Here is a 21,968-nt window from a genome sequence, read left to right on the forward strand (position 1 = left end):
CAGACTACGAAAAATCCTTGGCAAAGCATGCAAAGAAAAACAGAAAAGAGTTCTTTACATATTTGAACTCGAGAAGGAAAGGGATGAATCAGATTGGTCCACTGGATATTGATGGTTCAACAGTTGAGAATCCTGCTCAGGTGGCTAACAATCTAAACGAGTATTTTGCATCTACATTCACGCATGAGGAGTTATTCAGGAAGGAGAATGATGTAGGTAAAGTAAACATTGGCAGTGAGCTGGATGATTTTGTAATAACTGAGAGGAAAGTGGAGGAGAGATTGTTGAGGATAAACATAAAAAAGGAACCTTGTGTGGATGGGATCTATCCAGTTATATTAAAGGAGGCAGCAAAGGAAGTATGCAAACCCCTAGCCATAATTATGAGAGCTTCTTTGGACTCAGGTACCCATAGACTGGAGATGTGCAAATGTAACCCCAATTCACAAAGGAGAATCAAAGGCTGACACAAGTAATTATAGACCTGTTAGTTTAACTTCTGTTCCAGGTAAATTAATGGAGGCACTGGTTAAAGAAACACTGCAGGATCATCTAGACAAGAATTCAGTTATAGCTCAGACGCAGCATGGTTTTGTTAACGGCAGGTCTTGCCTGACCAATTTGATTGGATACTATGATGTAGTCACAAAAGAACTGGATGCAGGGAATAACTTTGATATTATATATTTGGATCTTAGAAAGGCTTTTGATACTGTTGCACATGGAAGACTGCTGCACAAATTGGAGCAGTGTGGCATTGGAGGCAAATTGCTGCTATGGATAAGGGGTTGGTTGAGTGGCAGAAGACAGAGAGTGGTAATCAATGGACACTGCTCAACATGGACTAATGTTATTAGTGGAGTTCCTCAAGGTTCAGTGTTGGGTCCGTTGTTGTTTTCGGTGTTTATGAATGATATTGATGATGGGATATCAAGTTTAATGTCCAAGTTTGCAGATGATACAAAGGTTGGCAGGGTCGTTAAGGACACTACTGACGCTATGCTGCTGCAACAGGATCTGGAAAGGTTGAACAGATGGGCTGAGAGGTGGCAAATGAAGTTTAACATTGACAAATGTAAAGTACTACATATGGGAAACAGTAACCCCAGAGCAACGTATCAATTCTGCGGTACTACACTGACAGTGGTGGAGAATGAAAAGGACCTGGGGGTAATTGTGCAGACAGATATGAAGTTCTCTGAGCAGTGCAGACGAGTTGCAAGAGTAGCTCATGGTGTCTTGTCAATGATATACAGGAATTTTTCTAGCAGGGATAAGGAGGTGATTATTCCCTTGTATAAGGCAATGGTTAGGCCACATCTTGAGTACTGTATACAGGTCTGGAGGCCTCATTTCAAGAAGGATGTAGAACTGCTGGAACGGGTACAGAGAAGGGCAACAAGATTAGTGAATGGAACAAAGGGTTGCTCTTACGAAGAAAGGCTTAAGTTTTGCAAATTACAGTGTCTGGAGACGAGGCACCAGCGAGGTGATCTGATAGAGGTGTATAAGGCTTTGAATGGTTTGAGCATGCTCAATGCCAATGGGATTCTTCATCTTGCTCAGAATAATCACCTCAGAGGGCATAAATTCAAATTGAGGAAGGACGGATGTCGGATAGATGTGCGGAAATTTGCCTTTGGCCAGCGGGTGGTTGGTTGGTGGAACCGACTTCCATCACTTGTTGTAGAAGTTGATAGCCTAAACAAATTTAAAGCTCAACTGGACAGGTATTTCGAACGAACAGATGGGTGAAATGGGAGTGGGGGTTTTTTTTTTTTTTTTGGCTGATGCTGAATAAGCTTGCTTTCTTGCATCATATGCCTCTACTAATGCTAATAAATTCAAGTTGAGGAAAGACAGTTTTAGCATAGAGGTGTGGAAATTTGCCTTTAGCCAGCATGTGGTTGATCACTGGAACAAACTTCCATCGGTTGTTGTGGAAGTTGAGAGTTTAAAGAAATTCAAGGAAGACCTGGACAAACTTTTAGAGCAAATGGATGGGTGAAATGGGAAGATTTTTTCTTTGGCTGATGCTGTATAAACTTGCATTTTTGCATCATATGCCTCTACTAATGCTAATGAATGCTGGAAAGAAGGTCATTTGTGACCTTCTTTCCAGCATTCATTTGTGAAATAAGTGCCATAAAAGAAGAGCACTGACCATTTGCTCCAATAATTGCACAGCTAGTCAGAACAACTGGGGGGTAATTTGCTGTAAGTTTAGCATCCTTGCCTGACTTACCAAAGGCAAGGATAATTGTTTTCACCAGGTATGCAGAAACTGCTCTTCAATGAAAATTCTGTGTATAGGAAGATCAGGTGGTACATGGATTTTAGAGACAGGTGTTTAATCTCTCTCTCTCTCTCTCTCTCTCTCTCTCTCTCTCTCTCTCTCTCTCTCTCTCTCTCTCTCTCTCTCTCTCTCTGCTTGCTTTATTGCATTAACCATTACTAATAATAATCAATCAAGTCTGATTCTGAACAGGCTAACAGACTTGAAATAATTATTCTGAACTCTTACCAAGGCTAAAGTTCTGTTCTTTGTCCCACTCTTTTCCTCTTATATATCAAAAACCCTTCACTAACTGCACAGTCAGTCAATTTTTACTCACAGCTGTTTTACAACCTGATAGTACCATAGTGTCCTCATTTAAAGATAAAGCCGATTTACTAGCATCCTAACTTTTCTGCTAATCCTCGTATGCCACATCTTAACCAACCATATCCACTACACTTCACCCAATGCCTTCTGTGATCTATCAACAGAAGGATGTAAGAAGAGTTCAGAATGATCTTGATTTTAGGAAAGCTTGTGATGACCTCTCTCCATTTCTCAAAAACTGTGCTCCTGTTTCATGTCACCTTTTTATGCTTTCTTATTTCACTACTATATTCCCCCCCCCCCATTTGGAAATTTGTACATATCCAGGAAGTTCTTAAACTGGAAGCCAAATCCATACCATCAACTTATTGCCCTATTGTGCTTACCTCTAAGCTTTCCAAAGTAACAGATATTCTTATATTGGGTTGTTACTCATCTTTGGAAAAATTGTTCTTGACATTCTGAAGGGATTTGGGTTTGGCATAATGGTCTTCTAAACAAGCACCCATTTTATGGATTGCTGATAGATGTTTTTGCAATTTGTTATACAGTTTTCTCTCTGACTGCTCACTTCGAGCAATGGTTCTGTGATTTTTAACTTTTCCACTAATGTCAGTGTTGAAGTTCTATTCTTTATCCCACTCTTTTCCTCTTATATATCAAAAACCCTTCACTAACTGGAAATCCTATCCATAGTTCTGCCAACAATCGCAAACCACATTGAGAAACCTTGCCTAGCACAAACAACTTCAACTTTTTCAAGGTACACCAGCAATTACTTGAATGCCAATTTACAGGTAATTCCCAAATGAGGCAAAGAAAACTTAGTTAGTTAGTCAATCCTTCATACACCGATGAGCCAAAACATTATGACCACATACCTAAAATGATGTTGATCCTCCACGTGCAGCCAAAACAGCTCTTACCCGGCGAGGCATAGATGATACAAGATTTCTAAATGTGTCTTGTGGTATCTGATACCAGAGATCCTTTAACTCCTGTAAGGTCCGTGTTTGAGACGCCATAGATTGGAGTTGCTGTTCCAATACAAACCACAGATGCTCAATGGAATTGATGTCTGGGGAATACCTAGAAGTCTTCCTCATGTCCCGTGAGCCAGTCCCAGAATAATCCAGGCAGTGTGGCATGGTGCATTTTCCTACTGAAAGACTGCACCGCCAGAGGGGAAGACCGTTGCCAAGAATGGCTATACCGGTCAGCAATGATGTTTAGGTAGATGTCAGAGTGCCCGGCACATGGATGACTGCACCCAGGGTATCCCAGCAGAACATCGCCCAAACCACGACACTGCCACCACCGGCTTGTTTTTGTCCCATACATCCAGGCGCCATCACTTCCCCAGGTAAATGATGCACACGTACCCAGCCATCCACATGGTGCAACAGGAAACGTAATTCATCGGACCAGATGACCTTCTTCCAATCACTCAAGTTACAGTTTCGATGCTCATGTGCCCATTGTAGGTGCTGTTGCCAGTGAACCTTTGTTAGCATGGGCACTCTGAGCAGCCTGCAGCTACACAGCCCCATTTTCAGCAGGGTTCGATGTACTGTGTGTTGTGACACATTACTCCCATCATCAGCATTCCAATTACCGGAGAGTTGAACCACAGTCGCCCTTCTGTTGCCACATACCATCCAGGAGAGCCTTCACTCACCTCGAGCATCAATGAGCTGTGGTCGCCCAACACCTTGCCGGCGGTTCATGGGACCACTTTCAGTAGGTACTAACCACAGCTGACTGTGAACACCCCACCAGCCATGCCGTTTCGGATATGCTCTGACTCAATCGTCTGGCCATTACAATATGGCCTTTATCAAACTCGCTTAAGTCCACTGCCTTTCCCATCTGAAGAACAAGAGTAACATTGATTAACGGAGCTCAGTATCAGGTGTGTTTTATACCGCATTCTGACCCATGCTGTAGTTCACCTGCAGTTGCTTCGATTTGCAAAATGACTCGCTGGTCATAATGTTTTGGCTCATTGATGTATACTCTTATTTTTCACAAAAAAGAAAAGAAAAGAAAAAAAAAAACTGCTCCAATTTGTCTCCAATGTTATTTAATTTCTAGATATGATCAAATATCTACATTGGGGATTACCTTGACTTCTAACCTCTCCCTTTGCAGAAGCATATCACAAATATTCCCTCTGTATCAATAAAAAAGATAGTGTTTTCTTTTTTACTATCAGCATTATTTTTCTTACTACACACACTGCTACAAACATGAAATCAGTTTTATCATGATATATTGTTTCCACATCTAGGATGGTGGGAACAATATTTCATTATACTGTTCATTATATTGAACAATATTTCATTATATTGTTCCTACCACCCTAGAAAAGTATTGGGATAAATATTTAATTATTTCAACATTTCTCCACTCTCTCAAAGACATTCAATTTCTGCTATAAACTTTTTTTTCCTTTTTTTTTTTGGCACTTCAACATAAGTTCTTCCAAATTGATATCTATAATTTCCCCACTCTCTTTCAAACCAATGAAAAGGTGTGCCTCAACCAGTCGGCATCCATTCACTGTCCAACTGTGAACTAAACTTTCCTCTTCTTCATTTATCCCATCTACTTCTGTTTTCAGAAACAATCTTCCTTCATAAACATTTGCTGAAAATTAGTATCTACATCCTACTCAAATTCAGTTTTTGAACTGATATGAACAATGGGTGCACTTCATTAATCTTTTCACAGCAACTCTTTTTATCAATCCATTAAAAAAAGAGGCTAATGCACACTATAAACATTCTTTGATGCTATGGTGAAATTTGGAGCTACATCTACAATGGAAAAAACACCTTCTTGCAGAGCAGATTAATATCCACTTATACTGATGTCCACATCTTACCGTAACCATTAAATAAATAAATTTTCTGTTTATACTCCGGCACAACAACCAAGTCAGTAGAGTTTACAATAAATTACCAATACAAATATTTATCGTATTTAGTAGTCACGGGCTTGAACCCCGGTCCACTCAAGGAACGCGTGCTATGCACTCTCGCTCCTGACCACTGGGCTACGTCAGGCCTAGGAAGATTTAACTCTCTCTCTCTCTCTCTCTCTCTCTCTCTCTTTCTCTCTCTCTCTCTCTCTCTCTCTCTCTCTCTCTCTCTCTCTCTCATTCCCCCCTCTCCCAACAATATCCACAGTTCATTTTGGAAGATACAAAATAGAAGGCATTAATGTGAAAAAATGTATTGATTCTGTTAAAACTTTAGACTTAATTAAGTGAAATAAAATGATTTTCCACTTAATTTATGTGCCTACCTGTTTTATCTATACAGATAATCAAAAAATAAATGTTATGATTCCATTTAAATGGCGAGTCACAGTTCATCAAAATGGTTATAAATATGCAAGAAGAAATCCATCCGCTGTCGTGTTATGTTTTTAAATTTGACTGCATTAATCTGTTTAATATCTTACCATTGTTTTCTTCAATATCAACATACAAGGATATGTTTCTAGAGAGAGAGAGAGAGATTGAATAAATTAAGAAATAGGAGAAAATTCATATAAAAAGGAGCTTCAATTGCAATTTGTTAGAGTTTGCTGTCTATTTTTTTAAATTTAAGCATTTTTTAAACTTCTACTTTTCACTCACAATTTACACACACACACATTCTCACCACCGGAATGAGAATGCACACAAAGGCAATAGCTCGGTGATTGAAAGAACTTATTTTATCTGTGAGAGAGAGAACCACAATTCATAACAGCAAGAAGAGTAGTCATGAAATTAGGCAGGACTTGCTTGGTGATTTTTTTTTTATTGTTGTTATAATAAATATTCATGTTTTAAGAAGCTAAACAAATCATGTTAATAAAGCACCACACTATAAAGGCCTGTGGCTGGTTGTCTATGTGGATACAATCCTATATTAGAAGTGCAAAAAAAAAAAAAAAAATAAATAAATAAATGATTTACATATGCATGTCTAATGTTAAAAATATAAGATTTCATGCTTATCTACACAGTTTTTATCACTAAAGTCATTTACAAAAATGAAAGTAAACAGCACATCAGATATCTTTCAGTACAGAGTTTACAAGCCATCATTTCTCATTCCCCCAGAGAATTAAATGTATGCCAAATGAACTAAAGTTATGCTCAACATATTCACAAATAAATCGTTATGGAACTTATAATTAAATCTCTTTGAAACTCAGCAAGGAGGTCTGCATTGTGATCCACTCTAATTGCTTTACTAGTATCTCAGGTACAATATTTAATTTCGTCTACTTACTTTCAGCATTTGAAAACCTAATGGCTAACAATTCTGGCTTTGCTTCTTCATCAGCAAAGTCAGCTGGAGTACTCCATACCCATGCTCGATCACTTGTGCTGTTAGGCTTCAGTTCCATGAATGGCTGAACTGTCAAAGAAATTTAAAATCAATAGATAATGAGGAAGCAAACATATACTGATTTTGAGTCACCATCATGCAAGTGCTAATAAAACTGTACATGCCATTTTCTGATGTAATTATACAGCAAAAAAAATTGTACCTGAAGTGAAACAAAATGTATAAATTATAGATATTTCAAATACTAAGTGGCAAGTCACACAGTAAATATTCCTCTAATCCACCAGAGAAATGTATGTTTCATGTGCAACTATCAGTTCATATACACCTGGTTGTCGACTTACGACCACAAAAAAAAAAAATAATAATAATAAATTAATTAATCGATGACGGGAGGCCTGAAGACAGCAACAGGCACATACACCCAGTCGCTTTCAAGTATCTGTTGCGTGTGGTGTATTAATTAAAATTCTACTGAAATACGCATAAAATGTTTAGTAAAAGGAAAATGACTTCATCTACATATACGCCAGCTAAAAAGTCAAGGAAAACTATTGATTTAGAGTGTAAAATGAAAATTATCCAGCAGTATGAAGGCGGAAAGAAAGTGAATACGATAGCATGTGACTTGAAGTTATCACATTCCACGGTATTGACGATACTTAAGGACAAAGAAAGAATTCGGGAAGCTGTGAAAGGTTCTGCACTTAAGTCTACAATTTTAACCAAACAACGACAGGAACCCATCCATGAAAAGGAGAAATTGTTGTTTATGTGGATGGAAGATTTAATACAAAAAAATACACCCATGAGCCTTCACACAGTGCAAACAAAGGCTAGAAGTTTGTTTCAGTTTAAAATCATGCGCCGGAGACAATTACACAGAACTGGGTGGTTTAAGCGTTTTTAAAAAAGATTTTCTTTGCATAATGTCTCTATAAATAAACATTTCCTACCTCAACCCAAGAACATGGCCCTGACGATGCACAACCCAGCACAAGCAAAGATTGAAAATTGATTTTGTAAATTTCATTTGTATTAATTTTTACATTAATTTTAGATTGTATTTTTGTGTTTACAGTACATTATGTACAATATAATTATAGATTGTAGTTTTGTTTTTTTATAAACAGTATGAATAATAAACCAATTAAAATGTAGAGAACGTTTGAATTTAACCTCATAGAGAGAGAGAGATAGCCTAGGCGTAGAAACGAAGGTATATTCAGTATCGCTAAGTAAAAGATTGATTTGATTGATTGATTTGGTAGTTGTTGGCGCATCGGCTTCTGTGGCCATATTGCACCTCCCAAGGTTTTTGCAGTACTTTGATCCAAGCCCGAGGCGGGAATCGAACCCGCGACCTTTGGGTTGCCGGGCAGGTACATTTACCCACTCGGCTAGCCTGGTCCGGCGCTAAGTAAAAGATAAAAACATTACTGTATTTAAAATGAAAAATAAAAGATTATAAAAATAAATCATAAAGATGATAAAAAGATTAGAAAGGTTAAAAAATACTGTTAATAAATATATAGCCGACATACGACCAGATCGACTTACGACCTGTCAGTCAGAACGGAAGTCAGTCGTAAGTCGACGACCAACTGTACTGCCTTTTTTTTTTAAATTCAAACAAAAAAAAAAAAAAAAACTCTTTAGTTTGACAATAAACAGAATTCAACCGGTTCGTTCACTCAGAAAATCAGTTTTTTTTTAATCAAAAGATATGAATATTCACATAAAAGTTAAATAAACTTTTCAAAAATTTAGATTCTCAATTTTCTTGAAAATTTAAGAAATAAACCAGAACAAAATTAGCTTGATGGCTAAGTTTGTGCTGGTTTATTATTGGCCTTTCCATTACACTTGTTTTTTTAATTTATTACTTTTATCGCTGTTTTGCTTGGCAAAAACCAATCAGTAAATTAAAAAAAAATAAATATATATATATATATATATATATATATATATATACACACATATACAGTCAGACCTCTCTTTTTTGATTTTCCCCTGGTGAAAATATGAAACATTGAAAATAGTTTCCGTATAACAAAGAAAATTTCCATATAACGAACTAATTTCGAGAGACCCAGGTACGCACTGTTCGCACCTCTGGCCTTTAGGCAATAGAACTGATGCTGTAGAAAGCATGAATTAAGAGCCAAAAAGGACTAAGTATTAATCCCTTTAGCTTTTAATAGCTAAAGGCTTTAATTCCACAAATTAAGAGCTAAAACATTTTACAATTTAATGATGCCTGTAAAACCCTGCAGGAGGAAACTGGCCAACCATGGCATGGAATAGAAAAAGATGGAAGTTTAGGAGGGGCATATGCCCAGCAATGGCTAAAATGAAGTAAAACCTATACAACTTATACACTACTATGCCTAGAAGTCCCACTGGTCAGCTGCCTACAGTCATTGGCAAAGATTAAGGCATGTGATCAACCTATTTTCTACCGTAAGCATCCTATTAGAGGATTAGGAGAGAGAGATTTTCCTTTATCTCGGAAATTCATCTGTTGTTTTGAAGAAATGAGTCATCCACACTTTCACTAAATTTCATCTGTCTCTGTTTACATAGTAGCCACAAGTGGTTCCTAATTTCAGCTTTGTTTTAACTGCTGTGCAAGTAACCTTACAGTGTCCTTACAAGAGGAAATCCTAAAGTGTAGTGTGATAAAGTGAAAGCGCTTAATAGTGTAGATCGCGCTGTTAAAAAAAAAAAAAAAAAGAAATCACTTTAAAATTTGATGTTCCTACCAGTAGTGTGTCAACCATTCTGAAAAATTTTGTTTCGATTCTCAAACTGTTTGAGAAAATGGGACCCGGTCGGAAGCGTGCGAAATTATGCCTTTGGGATGATGTAGATGAAGCAGTTTTTAAGTGCATGAAATTGATTCGAGACCAAAAACATGCCGATATCAGGGCTATTAATAAAAGAAAAGGCTATGGCATACACATCTTTTCTGGGGCAAATTTAAAGAGCGTTATAGCTTACTAGAAAAAGTTATTTCTGATGAAAGTGGAGATGCAATTGAAGAAGACTATACCCATTGGAAAGAAACAGTTTTGAAAAAAATTATGGACTACGTGTCCAAAGACATATTCAACATTGATAAAACATGTCTATTTTTTAAATGTTTGCCAAACAAAACATGGATTTTTAAAGGTGATAAATGTTTAGGTGGTAAAAATAGTAAGGAGAGAATTACACTCTTGGTTGCAAATGTGGCTGGTAATGGAAAACTGAAGCTTTTGGTAATAGGCAAAAGTAAATAACCTTGATGTTTCGATGTTGTTATTTTGGTTTTTAGGAGCATTAGCAACTAAAGCCATATTGCTCTGGGATATGCGGTGGTCATTCCCTGACCTTTCTGCATCTTCCATATTTGGTGGTGACAGGCTCGAACCCCAGTCTAATCAAGAAGCATGTGTTACGCACTGCTGCTCCTTCCCACCTGGCTACGGAGGTGCCTTTGTTGTTTCGAAGGAGTAAAGTCGTTAGAGTTGGACTACGACTACAACAAAAAACCTTGAATGATAATGGATTTTAAATTTCGATAGAAAGATGAAAGAAAGCAGAAAAATCGCATTGATTGGGGACAACTGCCCTACCCACCTTCGCTCAGTAATATTTCAAAACTCACAACTATGAAGCTTGTTTTCTTCCTTCTGAATAATTTGTCTTAACTGCAGCCAATGGACCAAGGCATTATCAAGAATTTTAAAATGTACTACCGAAGGCACATACTGAACAAAAAAAAAAAAAAAAAAATTATACTGTGAATAGAAAGGCGCCTCCGTAGCCAGGTGGGAAGGAGCAGTGCGTAGCACACGCTTCTTGATTAGACCGGGGTTCGATCCCGTCACCACCAAATACGGAGGATGCGGAAAGGTAAGGGAATGAACACCGCATATCCCGTAGCAATATGGCCTTAGTTGCTAATGCTCCTAAAAACCAAATAACTAACTAACTAACTGTGAATAGAAACCAACCAACCACCCATAGATTTGTGGATGTGCATATCACAGTTGGAGAAAGTGTGGAGTCAAGATGTGAGTTGTGACGGAAACAACGATTAAGAATTGTTTCACAAAAGCAGGCTTTGCTAAAATACTAATTAACAGAAATGAGAAGGATGAATTACTAGAAGCAACCTTGGGAAGAGTTCCAAGCGAGGTTCGATCAGTGCAGAAATTGTTCTTTACGAATTTTTAGGAGTTGACAATGATGTCATAGTTGCTGAATATCCGAGTGGCTCCAACATTTTGGAGCATATTTAAAAAACTAGTGACAATATCAATGATGAGTTCGATGAAAGTGATAGCAATATTAAACCTTCCTTCCAAACAAATGTTGGCAGCATTTGAAACTTTGCATCCAGGCTTTCAGTAGGAAGAAAATGTAACAGAAAATTAATTCAAATCAAAAGGGTCCTATTATCTTAAATTATAGGTGAAAACCTCATACCTTTGAGGACTTAATCTCTCAACACTCAATTGCGAATGATTATAATATGAACTTACCCCCAAAATGCACTAGTTCTGATGTGTCCCAAATAACCGGAATCGACTGTATATACAGTATATAATAATTTTATTCTTTATATAGAGGTACTAAGTAAACATCAATTATAACCCCAGGGGCTCACATCTGGTGAGTATGGGCTTTACACACCCAGCGTCCCGAACTGGATATCCTCATTCTTCTCTTTCTTGGTGATTCTCTCTCTCTCTCTCTCTCTCTCTCTCTCTCTCTCTCTCTCTCTCTCTCTCTCTCTCTCTGGGGTGACTCAAACTTTTTTTTGGCTGACGCAACACAAGCCTCAAGCTTCCTTGCACCATCATCATCAGCCATTTTCAATCGACTGCAGGATGAAGGCCTCTCCAGCAACTTTCCAGTTCCTTCTGTTTTGTGCAATGGCCAACCATTTACTACCCACAAACTCATGAATTTCATCTATCCATCTCCGTCATTGTCTTCCAGGTTTTGTTCTAGCTCCTCTTGGGTACCATTCTGTTATTTTCTTAGTCCATCTGTCATCATGTCCTCAAGCTATGTGCCTGCCCAAGACCATTTTAGTTCTTTAGTTTTGATAAGAATGTCCTTTACTTGAGTTTGCTGCCTAATCCATGTGTTTCTCTTCTTATCTAACTCCTTTCTTTCTGGTGTTAACTATTTCCATAATCATTCCCAATATAATTTGTTCCATTCTTTTGGTGAGTGCCCAAGTTTCACTTCTTTAAGTCATGGTGGGGAGTATACACTGGTTCATTATTTTACGTTTCAGACAAACTGGGATATTGCTCCTCAGTATGTGACTATATTTTCCTGAATGTTATCCATCCAAAATTTATTCTTCTCTTGACTTCCAGTCATTTATCATTATTACAGCTAATAACTGTCCCAGATAAGTATGATTCCACCATTTCATAATTATGTCCCTTTCTGTGGCATACTTGTTCATCATTACTTTTGTTTTAGCCTTATTCATCTTTAGTCCAAAATCCTTACTAACTGTGCATAACTGATGAGATTTTCTTCTAATTCCTTGGGATCATGCCTTATGACCATAATGTCATCTGGAAATTGTAAGTGGTTTAGATACTCTCCATTCACATTGACTCCTTTCTGCAACTAGTCTAATCTTCTGAAAGCTTCCTCAAGGGCAGCAGTAAACAGCTTTGGAGATATTGTCTCCTTGTTGAACTCCTTTCTCGATTTAAAATTTGCTACTGTCTTTGTGTAGTTTAATAAAGGAGGTAGCATTCTCATATATTTTCTTCAAAATCATAATATATGGGGTATCTATGCCTTGTCTTTCCAGTGCCCGAAACATTACCTTATGCTGTATGGAGTCAAATGCCTTTTCATAATCCACAAATGCCAGGCATAATGGTGTTTTATATTCATTTGCTTTCTCCATTAGCTGTGATATTACGCGAAGGTGATCCATAGTTGAGAATCCTGTCCTAAAGCCAGCTTGCTCTTTCGGTTGATTCTCAATCAAGTATTCTTTCTAATCTGTTAGTAATGACCCTTGTGAACAACTTGTAGATGTGGGATAACAAGCTAATTGGTCTATAATTTCCAATTTATCTCCTTTCTTATGCAGAAAAACTATGATTGCATTATTCCACTCCTTAGGCATCACACCTTTTCTAATGCATTTTGTGAAGAGTCACCAGTTTTTGTGTCATGTTTCTTCCTCCCAATTTTAACAACTCTACAGTAACTTCATCTTCCCCTGGGGTTTTCTGATTCTTCATTTTCTTCAACGCATGTTCTACCGCAACAAGAAGAATATCTAGTATGTCATACGTGTTACTAATTTGATATCCATCTTCCCCAGTGCTGGGATCATTCTTACAATCATTGTATAATTCTCTATAGTAGTCTTCTGCTTTTTGAATTATGCCTTCTCTACTATTTATAAGTACACCATCGCTATTCTTCAGTTTCAGTATCATTTGTCTTTCTGTATTACTGCTCATGGCTGCTGATTTAAGTCCTTTGTTTTTCCTTTATGTTTGTTCTACTTTTTGTGTTAAATCTTCTTATGTCCTCTCTGAGTCTTTTTCTAATGGCTTTGCATAACTCAGTATACTCAATTTTCTCCTTGTCAATGTTTATCTTGCTCTTCATTTGTCGTCTTTGGTTCATCATTAGAAGTGTTTCTTGACTAATTTTTACTTCTTTGGAATTCTTTTTACCTATAGGTTTCTTGGGCATTAACACTTTCAGAAAGTTGTAATATTCCTCGTCAATATCTTGGTCCTGAGCAGTCTGCACAAGCTCAAACTTGTTCTTAATTTCCAGTACATACTGCTTTTTCTCAATTTCTGTTATCTCAAAGACCTTTGTATTATTTACTCGAGTCAGTTTTTCCCTTTTCTTACATCTATATGAAGTGTGCATCTTACCATTCTGCGATGACTCCATCGTAATATGATTTGATTGTACAGTGAACCGATTGTAAAGCGGGGGTCCATTGCATTTTTAACTCTTTTTACGTGAAACTTTGGATAATTAGGGCAGCCACTTAATCGGGCCAAAACGCACTAGTCCCGATGTGTCCCAAATAACCGGAATCGTCTGTATATAATAATTTTATTCTTTATATAGAGGTAGTAATTAAAATCAATTGTAACCCCAGGGGCTCACATCTGGTGAGTATGGGCTTGTCACACCCAGGGTCCTGTGCTGGATATCATCATTCTTCTCTTTCTTGGCGATTCCCTTTTACTTCCTCTCTCTCGTTGACTCAGAATTTTTTTTTTTGGCTGGTGCTGCATAAGCCTCAGGCTTTCTTGCACCATATGGCTAATAATAATAATAAGTTATTATTATTATTTTATTTATTTATTTTTTTTTATAAATCAAAATCACTTGTATAAACAACTAATTGTAAGATTTCTCTGGCTTTCTGTGTAAGGAATCATTAGTGTATAAAATTTATGTTAATAAAGAATCTTATTATTATTATTATAATAGATCATCGCAAAGTCACAAAGGAGATTAGGCAGGCAAAGGCAGACTATGAAAAATCCTTGGCAAAGGATGCAAAGAAAAACAGAAAAGAGTTTTTTACATACTTGAACTCGAAAAGGAAAGGGATGAATCAGATTGGTCCACTGGATATTGATGGTTCAACAGTTGAGGATCCTGCTCAGGTGGCTAACAATCTAAACGAGTATTTTGCATCTACATTCACGCATGAGGAGTTATTCAGGAAGGAGAATGATGTAGGTAAAGTAAACATTGGCAGTGAGCTGGATGATTTTGTAATAACTGAGAGGAAAGTGGAGGAGAGATTGTTGAGGATAAACATAAAAAAGGCACCTGGGGTGGATGGGATCTATCCAGTTATATTAAAGGAGGCAGCAAAGGAAGTATGCAAACCCCTAGCCATAATTATGAGAGCTTCTTTGGACTCAGGGGAGGTGCCCATAGACTGGAGATGTGCAAATGTAACCCCAATTCACAAAGGAGGATCAAAGGCTGACACAAGTAATTATAGACCTGTTAGTTTAACTTCTGTTCCAGGTAAATTAATGGAGGCACTGGTTAAAGAAGCACTGCAGGATCATCTAGACAAGAATTCAGTTATAGCTCAGACGCAGCATGGTTTTGTTAAGGGCAGGTCTTGCCTGACCAATTTGATTGGATACTATGATGTAGTCACAAAAGAACTGGATGCAGGGAATAACTTTGATATTATATATTTGGATCTTAGAAAGGCTTTTGATACTGTTGCACATGGAAGACTGCTGCACAAATTGGAGCAGTGTGGCATTGGAGGCAAATTGCTGCTATGGATAAGGGGATGGTTGAGTGGCAGAAGACAGAGAGTGGTAATCAATGGACACTGCTCAACGTGGACTAATGTTATTAGTGGAGTTCCTCAAGGTTCAGTGTTGGGTCCGTTGTTGTTTTCGGTGTTTATGAATGATATTGATGATGGGATATCAAGTTTAATGTCCAAGTTTGCAGATGATACAAAGGTTGGCAGGGTCGTTAAGGACAATACTGACGCTATGCTGCTGCAACAGGATCTGGAAAGGTTGAACAGATGGGCTGAGAGGTGGCAAATGAGGTTTAACATCGACAAATGTAAAGTGCTGCATATGGGAAACAGTAACCCCAGAGCAACGTATCAACTCTGCGGTACTACACTGACAGTGGTGGAGAATGAAAAGGACCTGGGGGTAATTGTGCAGGCAGATATGAAGTTCTCTGAGCAGTGCAGACGAGCTGCAAGAGTAGCGCATGGTGTCTTGTCAATGATATACAGGAATTTTTCTAGCAGGGATAAGGAGGTGATTATTCCCTTGTATAAGGCAATGGTAAGGCCACATCTTGAGTACTGTATACAGGTCTGGAGGCCTCATTTCAAGAAGGATGTAGAGCTGCTGGAACGGGTACAGAGAAGGGCAACAAGATTAGTAAATGGAACAAAGGGTTGCTCTTACGAAGAAAGGCTTAAGTTTTGCAAATTACAGAGTCTGGAGACTAGGCACCGGCGAGGTGATCTGATAGAGGTGTATAAGGCTTTGAATGGTTTGAGCATGCTCAATGCCAATGGGATTCTTCATCTTTCTCAGAATAATCACCTCAGAGGGCATAAATTCAAATTGAGGAAGGACGGATGTCGGATAGATGTGCGGAAATTTGCCTTTGGCCAGCGGGTGGTTGGTTGGTGGAACCGACTTCCATCACTTGTTGTTGAAGTTGATAGCCTAAACAAATTTAAAGCTCAACTGGACAGGTATTTCGAACGAACGGAGGGGTGAAATGGGAGTGGTGTGTTTTTTTTTTTTTTTTGGCTGATGCTGAATAAGCTTGCTTTCTTGCATCATATGCCTCTGCTAATGCTAATGCTAAATGCTAAAATTAAAAAGATACTGTACACCTTTTTATAATGAAATAAACATATCAATTTAAAAAAAAAAGTTTAAGTAACTTAAATCCAAATTACGTGGCACCCCTGGAATGTTGTTGCTGCACCCTAAGGTGCCGCAGCACCCTGGTTGAAAACCACTGATGTAAGTAGTCATTTCTTAATATGTATGTATTAATAAGGTTTTAAAATGTTAGAAAATTTATTCATTCCCACTTCTTTCCCATCTTTTACTATATTTCTGAATTTACAGTATTTTTCATTGCTGAAAAGGTCATATTTGTTTATAACAAATTTTTTCAAGGGAACAATCGATTTCGTTATACAGAGGTTCGACTGTGTGTGTGTGTATGTGTGTGTGTGTGTGTGTATATATATATATATTTATTTATTAAAGGTACCCAAACATTGCTACGGTGAATTTCATTCCCGATTTTTCTCCATCATCACTTAAAAATACATTTGGCCAAAGAGAGAGTATGAGTACAGTCAGGGTAATGTACTATTTGTATATGTATTGTTCATAAAACTAGAAAATCAACTTGTCTCATATTTCAAGCTTTAAGGATAAATTGTTTGACACCTGCATTATACCAAAAGATTGATTGAGATTCCACATTCTGAATAAAATGTAACACTGATGTCAAATTAAAATATAAACATGTTTTCCTCTCTAGAGTGATGTGTGGGTTTTTTTTTTTTTTTTTTTTGCACTTATTGTAAGGCAATGAAGATGTCACGCTATGACTGGAACATTTTATTTTATTCCCATATGTGGATGGTATCATCTTCAGCTGCAAATTAAAAAAAAAAAAAAACACTTTACTTTGTTTATTAAGGAATAAAATGAAGATTAATAAAAGTTAATAAAGTAGGAACACATAAATCAAAAAAATATTTTTTCCCAGAGGGAAAAATAAAAAATGAATAAGCAAGGTATGATAAATACACCAAAATGTGCAAAGCAGCAGTAAACGATGCAAAAGTATTAAGCATGTAAGAATAGATAAGTCTGATAAAGTTTGCATAGGTGGAGATGAAAATTACACGAAGTGCCAAGGACTAGAAGGGTAAGGATAGTAGAAAAAGGGAGTAATGTAGATTTGTAAAAGGAGAAAGAATGTTAATATCCAATAAGTTATGATGAAATTAAGAAAATTATGGGCTGAATTGCAAAGCCAATTTGGAGATGAAGCAACTGTAAAATAAAACTATTAATACCAAATGATTAAACCAAATAAAGTAAAATAAAATAAAAGTTGGTAGAGCTGTCATCAGATATGGGTGGGCAAATTTAGTTAAGTCAAATACAGGGATGGCAAAAATGCATAGTTTCATGTCAGGTATTTCATCATCACACTCTACACACACACACACACACACACACACACACACACACACACACACACACACACACACACACACACACACACACACACACACACACACACACACACACACACACACACCGATGAGTCAAAACATTATGACCACCTACCTGATATGATGTTGGCCCTCCACGTGCAGCCAAAACAGCTCATACCTGGCGAGGCATGGACGCTACAAGATTTCTAAATGTGTCTTGTGGTATCTGGTACCAGCACGTAACCAGCAGATCCTTTAACTCCTGTAAGAAGGCCAGGGCAATACCTGGAAGTCTTCCTTATGTTCCGCGAGACAGTCTCGAAACAATCCGGGCGGTGTGGCATGGCGCATTATCCTGCTGAAAGACGGCACCGCCAGAGGGGAAGACCGTTGCCACGAAAGGGTGTACCTGGTTAGCAATGTTTAGGTAGGTGGTAGACATCAGAGTGCATAGCACATGGATGACTGGACCCCGGGTATCCCAGCAGAACATTGCCCAAACCAAGACACTGCCCCCAACGGCTTGTTTTCACCCCATGGTGCATCCAGGCACCATCACTTCCCCCAAGTAAATGATGCACACGTACCAGGCCGTCCACATGGTGCAACGGGAAACGTGATTCATCGGATCAGACAACCTTCTTCCAATCACTGAAGGTCCGGTTTCAATGCTCGCATGCCCATTGTAGGTGCTGTTGCTGGTGAACCGTTGTTAGCATGGGCACTCGGAGCAGCCTGCGGCTACGCAACCCCATTTTCTGCAGGGTTTGATGTATTGTGCGTTGTAACCATTACTCCCGTCACCAGCATTCCAATTACCAGAGAGTTGTACCACAGTTACCCTTCTGTTGCCACATACCATCCGGGAGAGCCTTCGCTTACCTTGAGCATCGATGAGCCATGGTCATCCACCTTGCTGGCGGTTCGTGGGTTCCCCCTTCTCGGCCCACTTTCGTTAGATACTCACCACGGATGACCATGAGCATCCCCCCAGCTGTGCCATTACAATTTGGCCTCTGTCAAACTCACTTAAATCCACTGCCTTTCCCATCTGAAGAACAAGAATAACACTGATTAACGGAGTTCAGTGTCAGGTGTTTTTTATACCGTGTCCTGACCCGTGCTGTAGTTCATCTGCAGTTGCTTCATTGACTCGCTAGTCAATGTTTTGGCTCATCGGTGTGTGTATATATATATATATATATATATATATAAAATATTGTAAGTAGAATGCATAAAGTAGATTTAATTGGTTTAAGTCTAATGAAAATACAGTATACACTGGGAGAGATACATGGAATGAAAAAGAGGAAGAAATGGACTGGAGATTAAAATAAAGATAATGAAAAAGCAACTAAAATGAAATAACATTGCGGTGTCTTTCACAATTTCAGTGTCATCATCAGAGGTCATCCACCGAAATTATAAAAAAGACAGCAATGTTCTTGCTTCTGTTTCCGACATGATCTGTATGCAATGGTGCATATGTGTAGTTGCCACGTGCTGCAAAGGCAAATTTTGATATGAATTTTGCATTAATAAGTTTATAAGGGATGTGCCAATAATAGTAGTGCATACGGACCATGGATGACCTTACAGAAGCAAATGAAAAGAATTGAAAAAACTGGATAAACTATAATAAGGAATATCAGTATAGGCCGGAAGAAACGGACTTACCATTACTTTGTAAGACTGACCAAAAGAACAATTTGGCGGGGTGCCGGTATATTTATGTGGGGGAACGCTTGCGGCTCCTAGAATTAGGTGCGGGTAAAAAAGGAAAAAAAAAAAATTTTTTTATGGTGTATGTATAGATAAGAATGATATGAAATAAGGTAAAATTAAATATGATTACAATATATACATGTTTAATACACTACGTTAGGCCAATTGGTGGGTACAAGTTTTCTAGACTGTAAGACGAGTTCGATTAACGCGATATTCAGTTAACGCCAAAACAGAGGCCAAATTTGAAATATTATACCACTTTTCACTTTACACGATGCAAATTTCCAGTTAATGCGATCTTTTTTTTTTTTTTATGCAATAGTTGAAACAGATTTGAAACACACGTTAAGCTTACCGTGAGTCGTACAGTCAATAAACAAACGTTTGCCTGCTGCCTGCCCCAGTGTGTTCCATCAACCATCAGGAGAAGACGTGTTTGTCTCCTGCTAATAAAGTCAATGCAGACTTGCATTTAAAAATTCAAATTTTTAAATGAGCCAGATGAAAATGTTACTGCGACAGAGATAACGGTAAAAGAATTAGATGAAATCTTTCGTATCGCATAGAACCTCAAACAAAAGGTTTGATGTTCTCTGCGATATTTATTTCGCCAGGGCCCAGAGAAGATTGTTGTCAGCTATTGGAAATTGATTGATGAAAAGAGGAAGTCAACACTGTTCAAATATTTCCGCAACAGTAATTTCTTCATTGTGTATTTTATGTCAGAGGTTCCCAAAGTTTCTCGGTTCAAGGCATCTTTAATGTGTCAGTAATTTTTTCAAGGCACACCCAGACTAAAAGAAATAACTAACAGTTTCGTTTAGTAGTTAGGTCCAAACAACTTAATAAGAAATGCTGAAACTGTGAACTACCTTGAGCTAGTAGTTCGTGCGGTGTCCGACAGATGTCGGGTATCACTGTGTTTGCCTCGAAAATTTAAAATATTCCGCGGCGCACAGTTTAAGAACCGCTGTTTTATGCAATAAACATTTAATTCCATAATTATTTTCATTATCTGTTACATTATATACAGTTAAAAAGTTATTTAAAAGGTATTTTTAAAATTCTTTATGGACATTCCAGAAGGTCAAGGACCAATTTAATTTTTCCTATTGGTTATTATATTCGATTAATGCGTTTCCGTTTTGCGCGATGCGCTCGCGGGATGAATTAATCACATTAATCAAGGCCCGCCTGTACATACTTGGTGTGTATGGGTTTAGTTATTAATTAAAGATTATGCTGTTTATTTTAATAAACAGCATAATCTTAAAATAAACAAATAAAGATTATTTGTTTATTTTAATGTCCCATAGTTTTTTATGCTTTAAGATGTTAAGGGCTTTACTGAAGTGGTAAAGAAGATATGCTTTAGGAAAATAGTTGTTAATTAGTTTACTGTATAGTATCTGGATGTTATCGATAGTGGTTTCCTTGTTTCTGCAAATGGTAGCTATTCTGATGCTCTGCGCTAGTATAACGTTGGCATGCACTCCTCTAGAAATATTGTTTGTTTGTTATTTGGTTTTTAGGAGCATTAGCAACTAAGGCCATATTGCTCCGGGAATATGCAGTGGTCATTCCCTGCCGTTCCGCATCCTCCGTTATGGGTGATGACAGGCTTGAACCCCAGTCTAATCAAGAAGTGTGCTACACACTGCTGCTCCTTCCCACCTGGCTACGGAGGTGCCTCTAAAAATAGTATTTTTCTAGTATGAACTCATACTAGAAAAAACAAACAACAATGATACTGCAGCCCATTTTCTAGATCTAGATATTACATTAATAAACAACAAAGCTAGCATCAACCTATACAATAAACGTGACGCATTCAACTTTAATATAGTCAACCTCACACAGTGGAACTCCAATATTTCTAGAGGAGTATATGCCAACGTTATACTAGCGCAAAGCATCAGAATAGCTACTATTTGCAGCAACAAAGATAACATCCAGATACTATACAATAAACTAATTAACAACCATTTTCCTAAAGCATATCATCATTACCACTTCGGTAAAGCCCTTAACATCTTAAAGCATAAAAAACTATGGGACATTAAAATAAACAGCATAATCTTTAATTAATAACTAAACTCATACACACCAAGTATGTATATAGTGTATATATATAATACACCAGGCCTCTGTGGTGTCTTACAGTCTAGAAAACTTGTACCCACCAATCGGCCTAACACAGTGTATTAAACATGTATATATTGTAATCATATTTAATTTTACCTTATTTCATATCATTCCTATCTATACATACACCATAAAAAAAAAAAAAAATTTTTTCCCCCCACACCTAACACTAGGAGCCACTAGCGTTCCCCCACATAAATATACCGGCACCCCAACATATTGTTCTTTTGGTCAGTCTTACAGAGTAACGGTAACTCCCTTTCTTCCGGCCTATACTGATATTCCTTATTATAGTTTATCCAGTTTTTTCAATTCTTTTCACTTGCTTCTGTAAGGTCATCCATGGTCCGTATGCACTACTATTATTGGC

General features: G+C 37.7%; 1 protein-coding gene across 1 annotated transcript in view; it reads right to left on the reverse strand.

The window, feature by feature from the left end:
* The window catches only part of LOC150085766 (ran-specific GTPase-activating protein-like), a 130,125-nt gene that overhangs the window by 41,761 nt on the left and 66,396 nt on the right, over positions 1 to 21,968 (reverse strand). Inside the window, exon 4 of the mRNA XM_090373471.1 lies at positions 6,895 to 7,023. Within this exon, the coding sequence (XP_090229597.1) occupies positions 6,895 to 7,023 (129 nt within the window). The remainder of the gene's footprint in view (positions 1 to 6,894; positions 7,024 to 21,968) is intronic.

Source organism: Mastigoproctus giganteus, chromosome 5, assembly GCF_048544385.1.
Source record: "Mastigoproctus giganteus isolate SK-2022 chromosome 5, ASM4854438v1, whole genome shotgun sequence".
Taxonomy (NCBI): Eukaryota; Metazoa; Arthropoda; class Arachnida; order Uropygi; family Thelyphonidae; genus Mastigoproctus; species Mastigoproctus giganteus.